The sequence below is a fragment of the Grus americana genome, chromosome 3 (assembly GCF_028858705.1).
Source record: "Grus americana isolate bGruAme1 chromosome 3, bGruAme1.mat, whole genome shotgun sequence".
In the NCBI taxonomy this organism is placed as follows: domain Eukaryota; kingdom Metazoa; phylum Chordata; class Aves; order Gruiformes; family Gruidae; genus Grus; species Grus americana.
This window is the reverse complement of record NC_072854.1, coordinates 78,162,833-78,183,582: the sequence shown is the minus strand read 5'-3', so window position 1 is coordinate 78,183,582 and position 20,750 is coordinate 78,162,833. Positions and strand designations below refer to the sequence as shown.

Below are 20,750 nucleotides of genomic sequence, written 5' to 3'. Positions count from 1 at the left end.
CACGGAGGAGGTCTGAGGAAAGACAGCTGGAGGAAGAAGAAAAGGCTGTTGCATCTGGAATAACGACCAGGATGGAATAAACACTACGTTGTGTCTTTGAATGCATGAGATTGTTCTTAGATTATGATCATATAATTACTGAATAATTTACGTTGGAAGAAACATCCAGAGGTGTGACTGTTCACTGAACTCCTACTCAGGTTTTGGTCTAATGTTCAGCTCGTGATAAGGCCTGATGCATGCCGAGATCTTCTGCTCCAAAGAACCCAACCAAACTGAAAACATTGATCACTTTCACATTTTTTGTGATGGTTAACTGAGAAAAAAACCCCAACCTGTAGATTTGTTTTAGTCAGCATATGGCAGCACTGAACTGAAATTCAAAAAGCTTTGTAGATTTGAGGTTCTTATGCTACGCTCTTTAATTGTAGTCACTTTTGTAACTAACTAGCAGAAAAACAAGGGAAAGTGTGATCATTATCATGAAACAAACACTTTGGTGAGAAGTACTATGGGCACTTATTTTGACGTTACATACACAAAGAGGGCATGACTGCATTTCCTTCAAGTCTCACTCAACAGACACGTCATTTGGGTAAGGTTATTCCAAACTGAGCACCAGTCACCAAACCAAATTTCAGCCCTGCAGATCCATCCATCCATTCATTTTCACAAGGCTTAAATCTTCCTAACAGTTCTGAAGTGCCGGGAAAATGGGTTGAGCTACTTATGTACAGTGCAGCCCTTTGAGGCGAGGAATCACTTCTTGTCTAGGATGATATTACCCTCCTCATCTTTGATTCGAACTCGGCCAGTGGAGTACTTGGTTTCTTGTCTGCCATTGCAGTACACTGTTTTTACAGTGCCATCTGGGTACTCCCGCCTCTTGAACTGCGCAGTGTGAACCTCCTTTTGGCCGTTACTGAATACCACTATTTTATCTCTGTTCCTGAAAGAAATAGCAATGAATGAAGTGATGAGAAGGCACTCCCTGTTATTAACCTATCTCACTGAGCTGTCTAATGTGACACAACGAAAGTGGAAAATAATGTCAAGTGACAACTTTCTCAGGTTATACTTCACCTCAGAATTTACATGAGATGGCATTAGAGATCTGATTTCACAATAGGATTTCAATACAAAGGTAATTCAGTACACAGTATAATACCTAGTGGGTGGTGGGATCTGCATTTTACATGATGACTTCATGCAGGGATCTCGAGATTTTGCAAGCAGGAGATCTATTTTACAACAGGATCCTCCCTAAGCCCAGAAGAGGCATGTGTAAGAAAGTCCTGTTGTTATTTTTCCTCATTATATGCGCAGGAATAGAGAGATAATACATGAAATGCCTTGCCCAAGATCAGAAAGGGAGACAAAAAAGCTAGGAATAGAGCTCAACAGTCCTCATCCTGAGTCCTTTATTACCCACATTATTAACACAGATTATTAACTGGTGATCTCCCAGCAACCCTGGCCGGTGTATAGTTAAATGGAACTAAATGAGGAATATTTCACAGTCACTTTGCCAGTCATAAATGGTCATCTATCATCCAAGTGAACAATTTTCAGTGCCTTATTGTAGCAAAACCCTTGTTACAAATCTTTTCTCCTTTCATCTGGAAATTTCTCAGCCTTGCAGAACCAAAGCACAGTTTTAAATGTGGGTATCATTGTACATGTGCCCAACGCCTGGTTCCTGTCATTAACACGAGACTTACTTTTCTACTTTTACTACTGTACCATCTGGGAAAAAAGTTTCCTTGAATCCATCACTATAGAGGCATTTCACTGTGTGGTCTGGGAACAAAATTTCTTGTGTGCCATCAGGATAATATTTTTCTGTGGAAAAGAAGATGCAAAAAGTCTGTCTAGTATTCTTTCATGTTGCTTTACACAGAGATAGATCTGATTTTTTCTAGACATTGTAGTGAGGATGGAAATGATATCCAGCATACTGCTGAAGAAATTAAAGAACAGATAATCAGATAATCAAAATTAGAAGAGGTGCATTTACACCCCATTATTATCTTTGCTTTGTAGGAGGAAACTGAGCAGTAAAGTGATGGGACATACTGGAAGTCAAATGCAAGGACAATGCAAATTGAGAAGAAAAAGCCCAATCCGCTGGAGTCAGAATCAGATGACACTTTCATAATAGAAACCTTTGTGCACATGTAGTTCACATTTCTGAGCTCTTGCATACCTATCTGATTATTAGGGAACTGCAGCACCTCCAGGCCATCTGGATAAGCAGTGTGGGTTGTCTGTGCATCAGCATAATAATAAATCTGGAAGGAGAGTGAAGTGTTTGCAGCATGTTCACAATATTTGCATAAGCAGATTCAACCATAACAATGTGCTTAAAAATAAGCCATCTTAAAAAAGTTCTTTCAAGGTCATTTTCTGCCCTCCATAAAAGTATCTATGTTTGCATTTCTGTTCCTTCCTCTCATTCACTCCCCTCCTCATGGCTGTGTCTAGATGTTGCTACTTTCATCTCTGTAGCGTGCAATGCACACATGAAAGTCATCTTCCCATCTCTTTGCTTTGGCTCCCATCCATGCACTATTAACTTAAAACAGTCCCACTGCTGCCAGGGCCTCACTTATTTCCACTCTAGCTCACATTATTATTAACTATTTATATTTACATAATGCCAAGAGGAAAGAACCCCCTGTGCTACCTACCGTACAAAAGTATAAGAACTGGCCCTTGCTTCAGATGGCCGCACCTGCCCTTTGCCTTCTTTCAGACTCCTTTAATCTGCTTGGCCAGCTACCCATTTGTTTCTTTGACTGTTACCTTCATCTCTTGCCACTTTTGTCCTTGCAGGTGAAGCAGTCTCCCTACTCAGGGTTGTTAAACCAACACCCTTCCTCATCAATTTCTCCCAGAACTGATAGATCAAGATAAATGATAGGACCTTGTTGGAAAATCGCTTCATAATTTAGTTTTCCTTAAAGAAAAAAATGTGATACCCACCACTCTCTGATCTGGCATGATCTTTTTTACATCTCCATTGAAAAAGCTAATCGTAGTCATTCTTTTATCAGCACTGATCTCTTTTTTAGTACCATTGCGGAAAGTGATGATTCGACGTCCATCAGTAAGCACCACTTCTACCTTCAAACACATAGAGCATCTAATGTAAATAAAGGAAATGAGTAACATTGCACTGCCTTCCAATTAAATTGGAGCTTGAAGTAAGTCATGCTATGCTGTTGGATTTCAAAAGCTATCTCTGCAGCACAGGTATATTATTTTTGCCCCATTTGTGTGAAAAGAGACCAAAAGTAATTTTCTTTTCACAAAATTCTTTTCACTTCTAGCACTCGGCCCAAGTTCCCACCCCACCACCTTGTTTCTCTGTTAAGTGAGGTGAGGCACACAGCCCTGAGGCAATAGAGAAGCCATTCAGGTTTTTTCTTGACCAACTTCAGTGAGTTACTGTCTGCGCTAATTTCATATATGCTGGTACACATTCCACACCAGTCACTCAAGAGACCCCGGTTCTGGATTGTGTGAACCAAAGTGTTTGAACTTGATGTATTAACACAGACTGCTGATATACGTTAACAACCATTTTATTCCAAGTAACTTAAGCCTGTACGGACATTTAGTACTACAAAATTAAATGTGGCTGCATGCAGAGATGTGCAAAATTGCTGAAGACTTCTTAACAACAAGGGGCAATAATGTCATCAGTGTGCTCTTCTACAAACAATACTTTGGTCAAAGAAGACTTCATCCCTAGCATAGCCTCTGGTTATTCAATTTTCCTGGAATTACTATGGCAGCTGGTTCTGTTCAGCATATATCACATCCCGTAATATAATTCATTTGGTGAAGTCCAAGGAAGAAGACAACCAGAAGGTGCACTATAGCTCTGCCATATGGTTCCAATTTTATCAGACTACCCACAAAAAGGGAATATGTCCCAACCGGGGGGGGGGGGGGGGGGGGGAAGGCAAAAAAAGCACCAAATATGTTTGAGGGAAGATAAATGCAGCATTTCTCCAAACAGGTATTGTAATGATTACTGTGGACAAGATTGTGAGATTTTAGTTTTTTAGAAATTATTTTATTTAAAAATTACTAATTAGTAATGGAAAGATGTTCTTACACCTACTTATGACAAAAGACATTGCTATAAGAACTTCCACATAGTTTAAATGAGTGTTAATATCTCTTTCTAAAGGCATCAATCCCCATTTTGACCTGTCTCTCTAGTTGCGCGAGAAAGTCCAGCCCACCACTCAATTTTATGAATAAAATCCAGTGGTAAAAATGTCAGAATGAACTTTTTTCACAATTATTTTTCTTTTGAAGATCAAAACAATAGATATTGTATTTTCTACTTCTACAAGAGGGAATTGTGATTGGTAGAAGCTTTTGCAGAGCCCTTCTCAGCAGTAGCTATAAAAGAATTGGCATCTCAAACCAGTATTCCCCGAACAACTGTTACCTTGCAAAAGCCATTGCTATGACTGCTCATTAGAAGGTGTCATTAATCAACACCTGTATTGGTGAGGTGAGAAGAGAAGCCCAGAACTGAACAGACACCGAAACTGAATTACTGTCTTCACTTTATCTAGCCAAAAATCTTACCCAGAATTGACAACTGCAGTTGGGCATAGATTGCCTTCAGACAATATCAAGAGAATGTTTCAACAGGATGAGCCTGCTTGGAGTAGTGTAACTGAAGAGACATCTGGGACCGAGTTCAGATCTGGCCCAGATGAGCAGTGACAGCTGTCTATCAGCCGTGAAACTAGCACCAGCTCACTTGGCCACCTTGCTGATGACCTTTCTCAACAGCAATGCGCCAAATTTCCAATGCATAGACTACAGAATCAGCCTTTCAAGATCATTCCTGAGGTGCTGTGCAGGAAAGGCGACATGGCCACTCAGGAACAAATTATCCAGTTTGGTGGCAAGGGACGCAATGGGAAGCCAGCAAGAATTGCCTGCTCATCCCCTCATGGAAGACAGGAATTTCTAGAAAATGGGCAAAACCAGCTGCCATGCTGAGCTCTGGGCCTCAGGACAAGGGGCAGCTGGAAGCAATGCATAAAATGCAACAAAATGCAACTGGGGAGTCACTGGGGATTTTGACAGGTGGCTTGAGCAAACTGGACAGGCTGCATCGAGCACAACGTGCTGACGCTACTGCAGATGCAGCCAGCTGTGTATAATGAAAGACTTCTCCCACAAGTGGTGTCCAGCTGGCACAGCTCACTGCCATTAGAGTCACTTCCAGGGAAAGAAAAGAATGGCCTTTAATCTTGCACTGCAAAACACCATCACTACCCCAGCGGCACATTTCCTTTTCTAATGGTAAGCATATCATTCCTCCCAGCCCACAAATGAGGTAGCTGAAACAAAAGGGACTTGGTGAAAGTCACAGAGCAAATCCATGTGGGAGATAGATAAGAAAATAATTTGGTTACTAGATTTCCAGCCCTTCAGCTATACATATTTCCTACCATTCATGGTGTGAACTTTACACTTCAGCTCTCCTTTAAGGAACAGACACTTAATTGGAGACATAATTGCCTCTGGCTACCTGAAGCAGTGATTCCCATCTATACTGCAGTGCTATTGGTGATCTCTTCAAGTATTTTTGCATCGTATTTTATCTCACCTTTCCATTACGATACTCTATTTTTTCCTGCACCTCTTCCTCACTTTTTCTTCTTTCTTGATGTAATACTGATCTTCTAGATAATATTGATTTTGGAGGCTGTATTATGAAAACATCACAGCGTTATATAAACAGAAATATTTTTAACATTTTCATTAATTTTAATCAACTGTGCAAAAAACATATTTACTTTCACACACACAGAGGAAAGCTGCCCTTTTTTCTGGTATTGCCTTGCATTTGTAATGGATTTTGATCTTTTGGTCAGAACTAGAAATGTTGCACATCAACTCCAATGAGCTTCAGTTTGCAAAGCAAAAGATAGCATACAGAAAGTCCAAAAATGAGGAGACAAGAGTGCATTCTGGCAAAACTACGCTATAGGAAGAGAATAAACACAAGAACAAAGAACAGAACAGTCTCTGAATATTGAGTTACTGATTTGCAAAGAAAGGTACCTGTATTTGATAGAGCCACTCTTCCAAAACAAATTACATGGTTCTTAGCTGTAGGTAATGCTAACTATGTAACTAAGGGCTATTCAAGATGTTACACATCCAATTTACTGTTACAATGAGCACTCTCTGGCAGCATAAAGGAGCCTTAAGTTAATTGACATCTGGCACAGAGCACCCAGAACAGTTACTAACTAATGTTAATTACAGTTTAAAGATGTGATGTATTTTGAATTGTGGGATCCAAAGGAACAGGGAGTACTGCTCCCCACAGGACGGTGATTCGCTCCAGTAAAAAGCTGTAAACACAGTGCTTGAAGTTGCCAGACCCATCCCTAAAGCTCTGTGTCCGTTGCATAGCATAGGAAATGCGAATGGAAGATTTTCTTTTCTTGGTGTGTTTTATTTCAGCTCACAAATGAAAAGAAGACAGTTGCTTATTATATTAGAGCCAGAACCATGAGTTGCTCTAACCTTTGCCTCAGCATCCAGAAAAGCAGAAGAATTGTCTGTAGGTACTTTGTTGTCATATGTAGTTACGCCACTTCTCCTGTATGTGGACACCAAAGCCACTTTATTCTGAGGTTTTAGTGATTTTTCTGTCTTTTTAAGATTAAAAGTCTCTTCCTCCTGAGCCAAAATTAAAATATTAATTAGCAACATAAATCTGTTAATGATGTCCAACAAGCATGCAGGAATATATCAATAAAGAAATCTACTAAAGAAATCTATTTGTAAGCTATTGCAATATTGTTTAAAAGAACACACTTATCATGAGTAGAGGCAAGAAAAGAAAGCCAAGAGAGTATTGTTCCCAGCTAAATGGGAATTAGCATGCTGTATATGAAAACTAAGATCACAGACTCACTGAATTATTTTATAGAGTTACGTGGTGAAGTACCTCTGTTTCTTCATTGTTACTGCAGAGTGCAAAGCTGTAGGTGTTGTTGCTGTGATTATGTGAGAGGGGCATGTCTTCTGAGCTATCTGAAATGGGCAAAGACCTGCCTATGAAAAAAAGCAAAGCAAAAGGCGTCATTGAAAACATGTTTCCAAATGTTTCCATACCTATGTCAGAAGGTTTTTTTAAAGATGCTAGCTCTCAGATTCTTGTAAGACATTGCTTCTTATACTGATAATGTTTGCTAACAGCTTGCCCATCCTCCTGAAGGTGCTTTGTCCTGGACCAAAGTGCAGACCACATCTGTTCTCACCTTCTGGGCTTCCAGGACAAAAAACCGCAATGAGTTAATTGCAGGCAACAGCACAAGCTCTTCTTCCTCTCTTGTAAAATAGGAATTTTATAATTCTTCTAGGAATCATAGGAGAGTTTTAGTGAGAACATATAGCCTGTGAGCTAAGAGCTGGGGACCGATGTCTCCAAGTCCCCACCAGTCTTACCTTTTACATAGGAAGATGAGTTAGGCTCCTTAAAACCACTCAGATGTGAGACAGCTCCAGGTGATTTCCTATCATCTGTTCTTCTCCCAGTAGGAGAAGGTTGCTGTACAACCTGAAGCAAAATGGAGAGGCCTTGACATAAATTCATGCTTCACTGTATCATGGGAGCTATCAGTGACATGGCTGGAGTGCACTTCCCCATCCTTGGAGTTCAGCTGCCTGTGCCATGCAACCAGCTCGCTGATATGGTGCAGATGCCTAACCTTGGCTCAAACTGTTGTGAAGAAAGAAATGTGGGTGAAAGAGCTGGAAGAAGCCTGAGACAGGTGTCCCCCCGCTCCTTTTCTTGGGAGCTGCATTTCAGCTGTGGCTCTCACACTTGGTCCTTGTTGGGTTGTGTTGCAGTCATGCCTGTGGCTGGCCATCCACCTCATTGATCCAAACCCCAGCCCTGACCCATGGGCTGACTTTCTGGTGTAACCCCAGACCTGCCTCATCACTATGGGCTTTGACGATCGCAATTCTGGCCTGACCCTGACTCCCATCCCCAGCCTGCCCTTCTCCCTGGCTGGGGCAGTGGGATGTGCCCTGCCCTGCCAGACCCCCCGGGGACCCCTAGGGAGCCACTAGCCTGTGCGATGCCCCGATACTTGGTGGATGTGACCACCTCTGAACTTTTTCTGAGGGCAGGTGGGACAGGTTTCAAAGCATTCACCCGTGCTCTGGCCTGCAAGTGCCCGAATAGCTCAATGTTAGAACAGTTTTTAAGAAAATTTCTGGCAAAACCCTGCAGTACCAGGGAAAGAAGACCAAGCAACAGGTATACAGCAATCATGATGCCAATCCAGCTTCTGAACAATACTGTAAAAAGAAAATAAAGGCAGTCTAAATAGACCTTGCTACTGACTGACTTACTTTTTCTGATTCAAAAGGTGTCAGTCTTCCCTGGTGAGGTGTTCTCCTGCCAGTCGGCGTTGTGCTTCTGCCAAAGGAGCAATTTGATGGTTTCTTTTCTTGATGTTCCTTTGTCACCGATCTCAAAGGATCATCCCTTTGCATAGAACTTTTTATTGCCTAAAAGGTTTGAATACATTTGTATTAAGTTGATATAAACATCTTCAAATAGCATTAAAATCCTTCTACAACAAGTGCATCATTAAGTGTTTAAAACTTTTAGGAAAATATTTATTTGTGTATGTAGGCATACACACACACACCCAAACACACACATTTTATACATCATTCTCTATTTGGGGTCTTATTTTGCTTCCCACATTTCTCTCTACTTGGACAATGATGCAAGTCAATGGCAATCATAGGCGCATAGTGCAAGGCCAACAGCTGCCCTTAGGCTCTCATCCCTCAGTCCAACCACCCTGCCAACAACAGGAAAGATATCCATCCCTGGGATACCACAACTGAACTGACCCCAGTAAAATATATTGCATGTCCATTCATTTTTACTTGCCAGATGTCCACCCTTTTTACATTTTGCCCTCATGGCTCTCCATCAACCAAGGCTGACACAAGCCTTGTAGGACCCAAAGACAGATGTGAGCCACAGAAGGAAAATGAGATGTGAACATTTTCAAACACACTATAGCAGATATTTAGACTGGAAAGGTCACAGATGCTCAAAAGCACTTCCCCAATTTTTCTTGGAGACCTTAGATCAGAGCACAGAGAAAACATACAATATTCCTGCATGATCACCATGAGGTAAATGGGATTTATACAATGACTGCCACGGGTTGGCAACTGCAAAGAAAACATTATGTTGGTATGTCAGGAAAACTGGGGTTGCACCTAGTCAAAACTTTGAAGGTACTGAACCTAACATAGAAATTCCTGGCAGTATGAGACAAAGGCATAGTCTCACTGCCCACATTGCTGAAGGCATTCCAGAAATGGCAAGGGATGATGTCTCTGTCTGTTGGAACTGATAGCAGAAGAATCGCTATTGCATTGATTTGGCAAATGATTAGGAGTGACCACATGATGGTCTGAAACAAATGTTCGAAAACCCCATGGCAATGCTACCAAGTACTCTGATTTTGAAATGTCTCACATACTGGAGAGTGGTTGCTTGGGACAGTGAGTGTCAGCAGTCCATGGAAAGAATACATTTGCCATCAGCTTCATTTGCCCAAGTCCATGAGCTATGGCTCAAGGGACGTGGGACTAGCAAAGCACAAACACAGGAAGACTGCACAATTCATTCTCTTATAACAGTCACTATCGCCATTTTTTGACAGCTATAAAATTTTCTCCATTTGTTCAATGAAATTTGGGGATTTGTTGTTGTAAATAGCAATCTCTTATTTATATTAATAAATGGCATTACAATTTAATGGATGTGCTTATAAAGAAAGAGCCAAGAAGAAAACCCTATTGCAACACCAGAAAGTTGTAGAATTTTAAAAGACTAAATCTTAACCTCCAAGTGTAAAATGGTTCAGAGCAGGAGATAGGCAACTGCTTAGCTCTTTCAGACAAGGATACTAAAAGGTATGGAAATTAATAGAATTCATTATTGAAGGAATATGATTTCTATTTTAAATTTGGAGATGTTTGCTGCAGGCAGATTCTGTGAATATGCCTGAGTTCTCCAAATATAATCATGATTTCAAATACAAGTTAGTAGGCAAACTGCCAAAATATGCCTCGGATTTCAGCTTGAGACAAGTGGTATATTACTAAAGACCTTTACAACTATTTTTGGTGAAGATATATTATGTCAGAAATTGCAGACCGATAGAAGAAAAGAGCTCCTAAGCCATCACTTTATTGCTAAAGATCTCAAGACTGAAACTACCAAGTGATTTAAGAGAACTTGAAAAGCCGTTTTTGCAGTTTCACAGCAGCTCAAGCCAATCCCAGCCCAGATTGCTGGTGTCCCACTCCTCTTCCTCTGTCCCCAGCCACGTTTCCAGCCCCTCTTTTACATGGCACCAGCAACCACAGAAGGGGATTGACCTGGCTCAGTGAGTAGAATCAGGCAAAAATGAACTGCTTTTGTCTGCCTGGTTAGTTTTGAACCAGCTCACCATAACCAGAAAGTGCCAACAGGGCCACAGCAGCTCAAATATTCATCAGCTTCAGCCGGACACTAACATGTGGCAGCATTTTTTTTTTTTTTTTTTTTTGCTGTGATGCATTTTAGAAAGAATGTTGCAATTAAAGCTTTTAAAAAAACTATCTACATAAGGCTTGTAAATATAAAATACTGTATGGCAAGAGTTTTAACACAGAGCTGCCTAGAAAGCCTATTTTAGAAAAGGAGACCTCATGAGCTGTCTAAAAGCCACCTTTAAAAAGGATGTTCAGATGCAATGCAATGGGTGATGCCTTAGCAAGGGACCAGAGATACAGGCCTTAAAATTATGAGAAGAGGCACATGCTTATTCTTTTTAACTTGAAGAACTAATGAGCTCTTGAAGTAGGATGTATTGGACTGCAGAAATGAAGGAGCAAGATGAAGCCAGAGAGAAAGAAGAGGTGTTTCCATGAACATGGTGAGGTTTGTTCTCTATGTACGTAAGGAACAACCAATTCAGTTGAGGGATCCTCCGTACAGAACAGTGTTCGTAAAGGTACTCCAGTTTCCTACATATACCATTGTAAAAGCTGCTGATTTCATTTTTTATGCATCACATAGATTATGCATTTTTAAATTATACACAAACATACCTATTTTTAAAGTGGCAATGTCAGAGGAATCAAGACAGGCTTAGTGACTTATGTGTGGTCTCTCTTTTCATACAGATGGATGTCATTCTAAGAGATCTTTTCATAAATCATAGCAATCTCTGTAACCCAGGCAGCCACTGCAATTTAGCTCTACACTTTTTAAGACACCCAAGTACTCTGTATTTGGGTTAATCCCACATGATGAGGTTCTTGATTCCATGACTTTCATAAACAAAGCCATCAAATTGTCTCAATAAATCTTTTTACTTTTCTTCATTGGAAACATGTGGATTGCCAGTAAATGCAGACCCTTAATACAAAGGGTTGGAGGAAGAAACAGCTTCCCAACATGGACAAGGTAGATCAAGTGTTTCCCATCTCCACTGAAAACAGAATAAAAATTAATCAGCTGATTAGTGGGTGACAACAAAAGAGATGGAGTTTAAAAGAAAATGTAGGCAGCAGCAGATGGCAGCTCATTTTGGGTCTTTCTCATGGGAGCTAGTGAAGCACAGATTAAATAACCATCAGTGTCACCGGTCCTGCTCATGGCAAAAGGAGGGACCAGGTGACTTCTTGAGGTTCCTCCAGCTCTACAGATCTATGCTATCAGGCAGGCAATGGAGAGCAGGAAGGGATGTTGTTACTCAGGGCCCACTTAGACCACAGAAACTTTAAAAATATTATGTTGTCAATTATTGTTGTCAATTCCCGTAAATAAGTGTCTCTTACAACATCAAATACCACAGTTGGTGTCATATAGAATTTATATTCCCACTAACAGATCAAAAAGCTGAGAAAAAGCAACAAATACTCATGGATAAAGCAGTGAAAATTCAAATGCTACAAAAATCTGTCTACATATTCCCAGAATTCATACTTCCCTGCTTCAGAGTTAGTAAATGGTCAGGAAGAACATTCATAGACAAGGAATTAACATGCTCAAAGGTCATTAAAATCCCTTGCAAGATTAGACAGCAAAATCCATCTAATAAGATTGGAAGTAAGCACATTTGACCTTGGTTGAAACTTTTCCAACAAAAACATTAAGAATTGTTATGAGTATACTTTTCAGGAGAACACTCCTCCCGTGAAAATGAATGTATCTTTTCTCATAGAAATCACTAACATCTATCCATAGCTGTATGTCTGGCAGGAAACTGGCAACTCGTTCCTGCCAAATGTATAATGTGATACATTCAGAAATCAGCTTGTTGGGAGAGAATTCTTATTAATAAACATTAATAATTAATAAATATTAACCAGTTGGCCAACCTGTACATCTTTCAAGCCATATTCTGAAAGAATCACTAATGATACGCTGTTAAAATGGACATTTATCTTGTGTCACTAAAGCACAGCTTGAAGTGGCCACTTCCTCACCAACTAGGTCATGCTACAGTACCAACAGAAATTACCGTTAATAAAAGTATTATAGGCAACCAGAATATGTCTTTTTCAGCAATGTAGAAAATCTCCCGGACAGGTTTGGTTTTGGTTTGAGGTTTTTTTTTTTTCATAAAATCATGTCTTCCAAAAATCTGCTTCCCAATTGTTTTTGTACATATCTTCACATTCTATTAGCTTTGTCAAATGTTAAGTGTTGTTTTGCCTTCTTGATTACAGCTGATGAAGTTCTAGCTTCACTGGTCCTAGCTAGCTTTAACTTAAATATCTTACACAGGTATACACATGTCCCTGTGGCATGCATCTCTGCTTCTGTTACTCAAGGCTATCCCATTCACTTTGATGTGTTCCCATGCACAGTTTCTCAATTCTGGACAGAAACAGCATGAGAGTTTGTTTTATCTATATCCAAATCTTAGAATTGCTAGATTCACAGAATCTTTGAGGGAAAGCATCCCCCTGCTAGCAAGAGAGCTCAAATACAAAGGAAACACAAGTGAGTCACCATGGTCAGATCTATTGCTACGACACAGATTTTAGGCTTCTATTTCATGTGCCATTTACCAGAGCCTTCAACTCTAGATTCAAATGATCGGCCCCCACTCTATTCATTGCAAGGCCTTCTTCTGCCATTAGATCAGATAAAGAATGTGTGTCTCTGTCAAACATTTCAGAGTTCACTCAGGACGTCTGGGCACTATGCCCACCAGTCTAGCTCATGCTTGTACTGGATTCCAGTTGGATTGGATCCGATGCTGGCTGGATGGTGAAAGCTCAGATAACGGCGAGCCCAAAAGTCTGCTGTCCTCAACTCCCCCCTTCTCAGAGCTGTTGCTGAAGCGATGATTTTTTTTGCACATGGCTGTGTGCCACAGGAGGAAAATGAACTCAATGGGTGCTAGGAGTCTCTATGTAGAATAAATGTTCCTGGTTTTCCCTCATTTCACAAGAGTGCTTGAGATGTTCAGATGAAACAAATTCTTTCATACCTTGAAAATTTCCAGGGTAAGCTACCAAAGATAGCTTTTTGACTTTACTGGCCACTTTAGCTGCAGATAGTATATCGCACATTACTGGTCTGGCTTGTAATTCTGTCCACCGCAGCACACAGGAATGGAGAGATCCCAGCTGCAGCAGGGACTGGGGAGATCCAGCATCAGTATAGAACAAATAAAACGACTTTCTGCAGCTAAACCCTCCACATTCTGACTTACAAACAACATATATTGCTTGAAAATATAGCCAATCTTGAAGGCAGGCACACAATATCTGCATCCTATTTGAAGCTACTATTTCACATATGACTGATTCTGCTCTTTTGAGCATATTCAGTTTAGAATTGTTCTTATCATTTTCTCTTTTTATGTCTGGCACCATGCAGGATTCACTAAAGTCACTGTCTAGTGATTTTCAAGCCACACACTGTCATGATCACTAGAGTGGAATAGCTGCCTCCTTTCTCATCTGACATGTTTTACATTTGATTTCAGTCCCTAAACAGGCAGAGAGAGCAGTGTGTTGGCTAATCCGAGCTAAGACAATGGAGTCAGGAGGTGAGTTTCCAGTAGGTAGGAGGAATTTCAGAGACACTGTTTAATTGAACAAAGCATGTTTCAGCTAAATGTGAGCAAAAGGAAGAAAGGGGTCTTGTAATAATCAAGATGCTCATAATAAATAGCAAGAAATACAAAGCTAAGAGAAAGAAAAGCACGACGAGATATTTAGATACCCATATATTCTAAAGAGTGAGATGTGTAAGAAACGTGGTAAGCTGGTGGTAGCGGAGCAGTCATCGAGATACCAGTCGGAAACAAGCATCTCACTTGACATGCTGAGTTAACTTGTCACAGCTTGTAAAAAACTAAGTGATTTTCCCTCTGACTTTATCAGGCAGAAGGCCACTAGTGCTTATTGGCAAGTAAGGGCATAAATGGCAAAATGCTGGATTTATGGTTTGCTGAAGCAAGGTATGGTGGTTCCCTGTAAAACCAATCTGTGAAGTAGCAGGTACAATGAATTCCAAGCGTATCTGCAAACAACAGGGAATTCAGTTAGTCTGGAAAAGGCAAAAAAAGTTTTGTCTCCTGCTACTGCAAAACCAGAAGAAAAACTACAAGCGAAGTTACACTGAATCACAGCACAAGCCCACTGCGAGAACACACGACCATGCTTATATAAAGACTCTCATTTGCATAATTTTGATTCCAAAGAACATTCTCTTAAATAAATATATGAAACTGTGGCAAAGTGACTACTGGCAATAGGAATGGGTAATTTGCTATTCACATCTCTGAAGAAGTGTTTCTGCAAAGATGTCTTTGGCCCCACATGAGAGATGCTGTGGCTCCTGTGATTATCTCTCCATGATCTTTCTTCTTGTTTGGACGAAGATGTTGTCTCTCGCAGAATAGCTTCTGCAACCTAATGGAGAATTTGTTATAAATACATAATTTTAAGTTCAAGTCACAGCTAGTAGAATCAAACAACCCTCAAAGCCATCTGATTTTCTGTTGTAATAAAAATGATGATATTTAAACTCAATGAATGAAATTCCATATCTTGTTCTGCTAGGGACTGAAACTCCTCAGTATCAGACACAACAATCTTTGTATATGGCACCCTCGCATCTTTATGTACAGCATCCTAATACTACTCTCACACTACAAAAATCTTCAGTGGCTTGAACAGTAGTTCTACATCACCAAATGTCCCAAAGCAGCAGAAATAATACAAAAATGTGGCCTACAACAAAAGTCAATTAGCTTTTTCTTATCCTTACTTTTATTGGAATTTTTGTATTTTTTCATTCTGTACATGTGACACCAATCTTTTTTTCTGACCTTCACAATCTGTAAAAGGATGAGTCATATGAACAGATAGGTTTGGGAAAACTAATAATAAAGTGAAATGTAACTTGAAATGACATTTTCAATGGAACTTAAAGTTGTTAGATGAAAAATCTCATTAGCAAGTACATTAAACTCAAATAAAAAGAGACACCAAAACTTCTTCACTCCATAAAGCAAAGGACAGGTTAATTGGTGGTTCTAACATCTTTCAAAGATACATTACTGTAACTTAGATTTGCAAATTAGGGAAATACCTAGGAGTAAATGGCTCAAATTTATTTTCTCCTAGGTTCAGCTACTCTGTGGAAGAGTAGGATTCATCTCCCCAGACTGCACCATCTAGAAGATAATTATCTGTTCTTGTCGCTGTGACGCACATAGGATGAAATTGATCCCTCTTTAAAGGCCCATATTTTTCTCCCTCGAATACACAGGGAGATTAAATGACCCACTCAAACCAGACTTCTGTCTTTTGAATTATAGTCTGAGCCATTTAATTTCTGTGTAAGAAGTGGGTAACTAACTGCATTCTTCTCCCTTCCTTTAACTCCCTTAAATGAAGTTACTCAGTTATATAGTGAGGTAGCAAGTAACCCTACAAGTATATTACCAAATGGGATACTCAATGAGAAAGGGCAATAGAATCTGTTAACCTATGACTGAACCTCTTTGATTTCAGGAGATCACCAGAGACATTTACACTAGCCAGCTATATCGTCTTTCCTGCTCCACCTCAGTGTAACTCCCATGCAGGAATCCAACTTGTGCCTTTGTAAGGCAGGACACTGACAGTGTTTTCTTCCCAGAAAGTATACAGCACAAAATAAGAACTGAAATGAGATTTAATAAAAAGTCCCACCACATCTATTGCCAGAAACCAGCCTGCATCTTGCTGTAGATCTGTTTTATTAAAAAGGTAAATGGTGTTATATACATAAATACTGGAATTAATTTCAGGAGACTTTAGTTGTCTAATTTAGGCACTAAAGGTCAATTAGTTATTTAGACTCACTCCCTGGGTAGTGGAGGGAGACATCTACCCTGATATAATACAGGCTGGCTGAATCAACTTGTAGAGGTACCCACCTCATGGGTAACTAAGTGGAAGAGGACCACACAAAGAGTATATTTTAACATGGCTTACTACAGAGCTGATTTTCCCCATTTCAGGCTAAGCATGGCAGGAATGGAGGAACAGTATTCATCCGTGCCAGCTCCAAAGAAAAAATATGCTTGAATTTTTCAGACACTATTAAATAGATAATATCTTCCAGTACCGGGGTCTCTGATTTTCTGTCCACGAAATTCACAGCTTCTGGTTTTTCTTCTGCTTTCCATCTCTGATGTTCTGAAACTCTGAGCTCATCTCGAAGCTCCATGTTCTGCCTGGTCAGCATCTCAACCTGGTCTCTCAGCTTGCTGTAGGCAGCATGCCAGCAAGACTCATTTCTCTTGAACTCCTCCTGCAGTCCCGCAATCTGCTCTTTTAATATCTACCAGTAGGAAAAAAGTGTGCCGTGTCATTGCCTGCTCCGGACTAGGCATGCCCACCTTATACACCCAGAAGGAAGCATGGTTTCTTTTGTTCGGCTTAAAAGTCTACAGTATAAAGGTCTTCAATGTAAAGGTCCACAAAGAACACATTTGAAACAATTTCTTGAAAAAAACCCAAAACCCAAACCAGACAAAAAAGCCCACTGCCCTACAAACTCCTGTATTTAAAACAAACCAACCATTGCAAAGCAAGCAGGGAGAAGTCCTTGCTGTGTGAAGGAAAAGCAGGAAATGCAAACTAATCATGCAAACAAACACCATTAAATGTGGATGTTTAAAAAAAAAAAAAGGCAAGGATACAAGGTATATTTTAATGGCAAAAATGTCAGTTCATCAGATCTTCATGTAGTGACAAGGGTGTGTGATTAATTAAACAGTCCTTACAAACAGCAGGGGATCGCAAAGACATCATTTTCAACTGAGTTCAGGAAAATGAAAGTAGTGAAATTTGGTGCATTTTGGAGAGGACTTTTCCATATACATACATCTCCATTATTTTTCCCTACTCCCTTCTCCTTCCCTTACCTGTGCTGATGCCAACACTGAGTCCTCTTCCTTCAGAGCACCCATGCTGGATACTGCAAATGCAAGGCTGGTGGAGCTAAGCTGGAAATGTGCAGTTTCCTCTGTGGTCAACCAATTGTCACATGCAACCCTTGCCTACTTTCCCTTCACTTGTCCATCAGCCCACTTGTGTCCTCATCACCGTCCTTTCTTTGCTGTGAGCTGCCTGGTCAGAATTTGGCACATCCATTGGGCATTTTCAAGAAGAAGCAGACTTCTAAACTTGGGAATCACACAGGTAAGTGTCTCAGAAAGTGTTTTGTAATTGTTTTGTGGAAAACTAACTTTTTGAACCTGCACTTACTATGTTATCATGTGGGAACAAAATATTAAAACAATTCTATCAATCAAACTTCATATCTAGGGCTAGACCTAGACAGGAAACACAATTACTCCCTGGCAGAAATTATAAATTTATTTTTTTTTTTAAATCCCAGGTGGAAATAAAGCTGATGTTTCAAAATATTGTGCAGAGAGGATATGAACAATATTTTTATTCAAAATACTAAAATAACCTCCCTGAAACAGTTAATTATTTCCTGTGGTAAATGTTACCTCTAGAGAAATATGGAACATGAGCAGAGAAACCATTCATTATGTGTATGGTACAAAAATATGTATCTCAAAAATGTACAAATGAAAAATAAAGGAAGTATAGAAAGTTTGAACAAAGTACTGTCTTGCCAGTTTCATTTGTTCTGAAATTTTTCTGGTCAAGAAAATAATTGAAATTGTCAGTTTGCTGTCAAATATATCTGTTTGGTTTAGACATCCTTTTGCAGCAGAACATTGTTCCAGACATTTCTGAGCATTACCATTGCCAACTCTTTTATCCTATAAAAATATAGATTTTAGCTGTCCCTGTCTCCTTTATCACTGTCTCACATGGCTCACCATTTTTTTCTTCTCTTTATCAGTGACTCTTCTCGAAAATTACTTAAAGTCATGTTATGTCGAGCTATTTTTAATAGAGATAATAGCCACAGATACTCAGAGATTACATTTTCACTAAGACGACTGAAATAGAGGATTCAAACAGATAGAACCCCCTAAAGGAACTTAGAAGAAACCAAAATAAATGACTCGGGGATGTTTTTAGGCAGGTTAGGTTGTTAGATACACAGCTAGATATCATCAAAATACCTCAAAGCCAAAGGCCAGGATAGTTTGAAGAAAAAAATAAACAAACTCCCACTTCAGTGATGAGAATAGAGAATGATGGCAAATAACTTTGTGCCACTGGCACAATGGCTTTTTATATCAAAAAGATGTAAAGCCCACTATGGCAGGAGTTGGAATTTTTTCAAGAGCCGGCTCAGATCTGGGAAAACCAGTACAAGGAAGTAGAAGGAACACGGGAACCTCCCAACCTTCCTTATGAAATAGAAGGCACAACCTAATTTTTTTCTTATGTAAAGAAAGTTGGATGTACATTTAAAACACAAACCAAAGCAATCTCCTATCAACCTGACACATCTTCACTGTACACACAACTGTCCTCAAGAAGTAGCATGAATAATTGGCCATCTGCGACAAATAGCAGGATTCAGGTACTAGCATAAGATTCCTGCATGGAAGGATATTAATTGATGACAACTGCATATTTATTCGACAGAAGACGGCTTACTTGTATCTCTTGTGATTTCACATTTTCTCCAGTGACTCTAGATGTTCCTTTGAACTTGCTATGGGCAATTTTTTCTTTCTGCAGTGGGTGAATTTGGTCTCTATTGTATTCCAAAGGATGAGTCAGCTCCTGGCTCCTAACAGTCTTGAGCTGGCCCATTCGTGTTCTGTTCAGAAGGTAAACAAAAAGTTTTAAGTTGGCATAAATATTGTAACAAAAGACTGTCTTTAGATGCGCCTTCTTTGGACATGGTTTTTGGAGGGCTTGGGCATGTCCTATATATGCCAATACTGCTGGGAGTGGCAACAAATTATCAGTACTTGTCAAAATTGAGGTCCTTCATCACTGGGAACACTCATGCATGCATTCAGCTGCAAAATTTATTCTATTGAGCAGATGGAACAATTCTCATTGAAATTTTCTGACAATGTAATGACCATGAACTTAGAGGCTTTTAAACATATTTTCTATTCAGAGAGATAGCTAAATTAGGGCAGACCTTCAGAAGGCACAGCTTGTTCCCTGGCATTGCACCTATGAAGCACTTCATCTTGCAAGGCTGTGGGCTGAGCTGTGTTTCCAGCAGCCCAGTCATTCCTACAAATGAGAACCTCCATGAACCTGAATGAAAGAGCATAAAGTACTTTACTTTCCATAGGTAAATATACTTCAAGAGTTAAATGTGGGAGCTCAGTACCCAGAAGAGATTTTACCTCTGAACTCTGTCTGAAGGCAGGGGTGGTCTGGAAGTGCACTTAAAAACTCAGCAAGAGGGGAAGACTATAAATCTTTACATATCCTCAAACGGAATATATTTGTATGACTATGATCCAGCTGCTTAGTTAATTTTTTAATATGATATTAAATTATCTGTTAGCTTCCTGCCTCAGCTCACTCCGTGACCTACAGCCACCATCTGGCCATCGCTATTACCCAAACAGCAACAAGAGCTATAGGAGGTGGCCATGACCTCATGTTTCGTCATGTTTTCCTCATGTTTTCCTCTCAGTAATGGAGTGTAGCACTTCAGCAGCAAAATATTAAAGTTTTCAAAGATGCTAAGAGATAAACAAACTCTCCATATCTTGCTGCTCTTTACAATTCATTACCTAATTTTTTTGTTGTTGTTTTCTATCTTAAATAAGCCTATCTAATATTCTGGTTAAAGGCATGCTAAAAAACATCTCGTCAATAGTCAATAGAAGTATTAATTCTCCTTACATTAATACAGTTAAATTAGCAAACAATAGCACCCATGTGATTATGTGCAGTGTACCACTGCTCCATATCCAGACCAGTTGCCCTGAAATACAATATACTAGAACAAAAAGCAAGATGCAAGCTCTATATATAACATCTTCCACTGAAGACCGAACAGTACTGTCTTAAGTTTCTTGCACCCTGTAAAATAAAATCCACCTAGCTATTCCTTCCAGCAGCTCAGCTGATACTGACCTCTTCAGAACTGCACAAGAGTTACATCTGTACAAATAATCTAATCAGAGCTGGAGCATGAACCCAAGCGTGCAATTACCCAGAGTGCCATACCGCTAGCA

At 39.8% G+C, this 20,750-nt stretch overlaps 1 protein-coding gene across 3 annotated transcripts in view; it reads right to left on the bottom strand.

Moving 5' to 3' along the window:
* Nucleotides 1–6: 6 nt before the first annotated feature.
* LOC129204357 (uncharacterized) overlaps nucleotides 7–20,750 on the bottom strand; it is a 37,566-nt gene continuing 16,822 nt past the window's right edge. For 2 of the 3 annotated variants that reach the window (XM_054820214.1, XM_054820217.1), the window contains 12 exons: nucleotides 19,195–19,360; nucleotides 16,727–16,942; nucleotides 14,887–15,021; nucleotides 8,419–8,577; nucleotides 7,504–7,615; nucleotides 7,004–7,110; nucleotides 6,577–6,732; nucleotides 5,648–5,746; nucleotides 2,986–3,126; nucleotides 2,207–2,291; nucleotides 1,722–1,842; nucleotides 7–949 (listed from right to left, as the gene is read on the bottom strand). In XM_054820214.1, the coding sequence (XP_054676189.1) occupies nucleotides 760–949; nucleotides 1,722–1,842; nucleotides 2,207–2,291; nucleotides 2,986–3,126; nucleotides 5,648–5,746; nucleotides 6,577–6,732; nucleotides 7,004–7,110; nucleotides 7,504–7,615; nucleotides 8,419–8,577; nucleotides 14,887–15,021; nucleotides 16,727–16,942; nucleotides 19,195–19,360 (1,687 nt within the window). In that variant the 3' untranslated portion in view covers nucleotides 7–759. The remainder of the gene's footprint in view (nucleotides 950–1,721; nucleotides 1,843–2,206; nucleotides 2,292–2,985; nucleotides 3,127–5,647; nucleotides 5,747–6,576; nucleotides 6,733–7,003; nucleotides 7,111–7,503; nucleotides 7,616–8,418; nucleotides 8,578–14,886; nucleotides 15,022–16,726; nucleotides 16,943–19,194; nucleotides 19,361–20,750) is intronic. The other variant, XM_054820215.1, reaches the window with a different exon arrangement.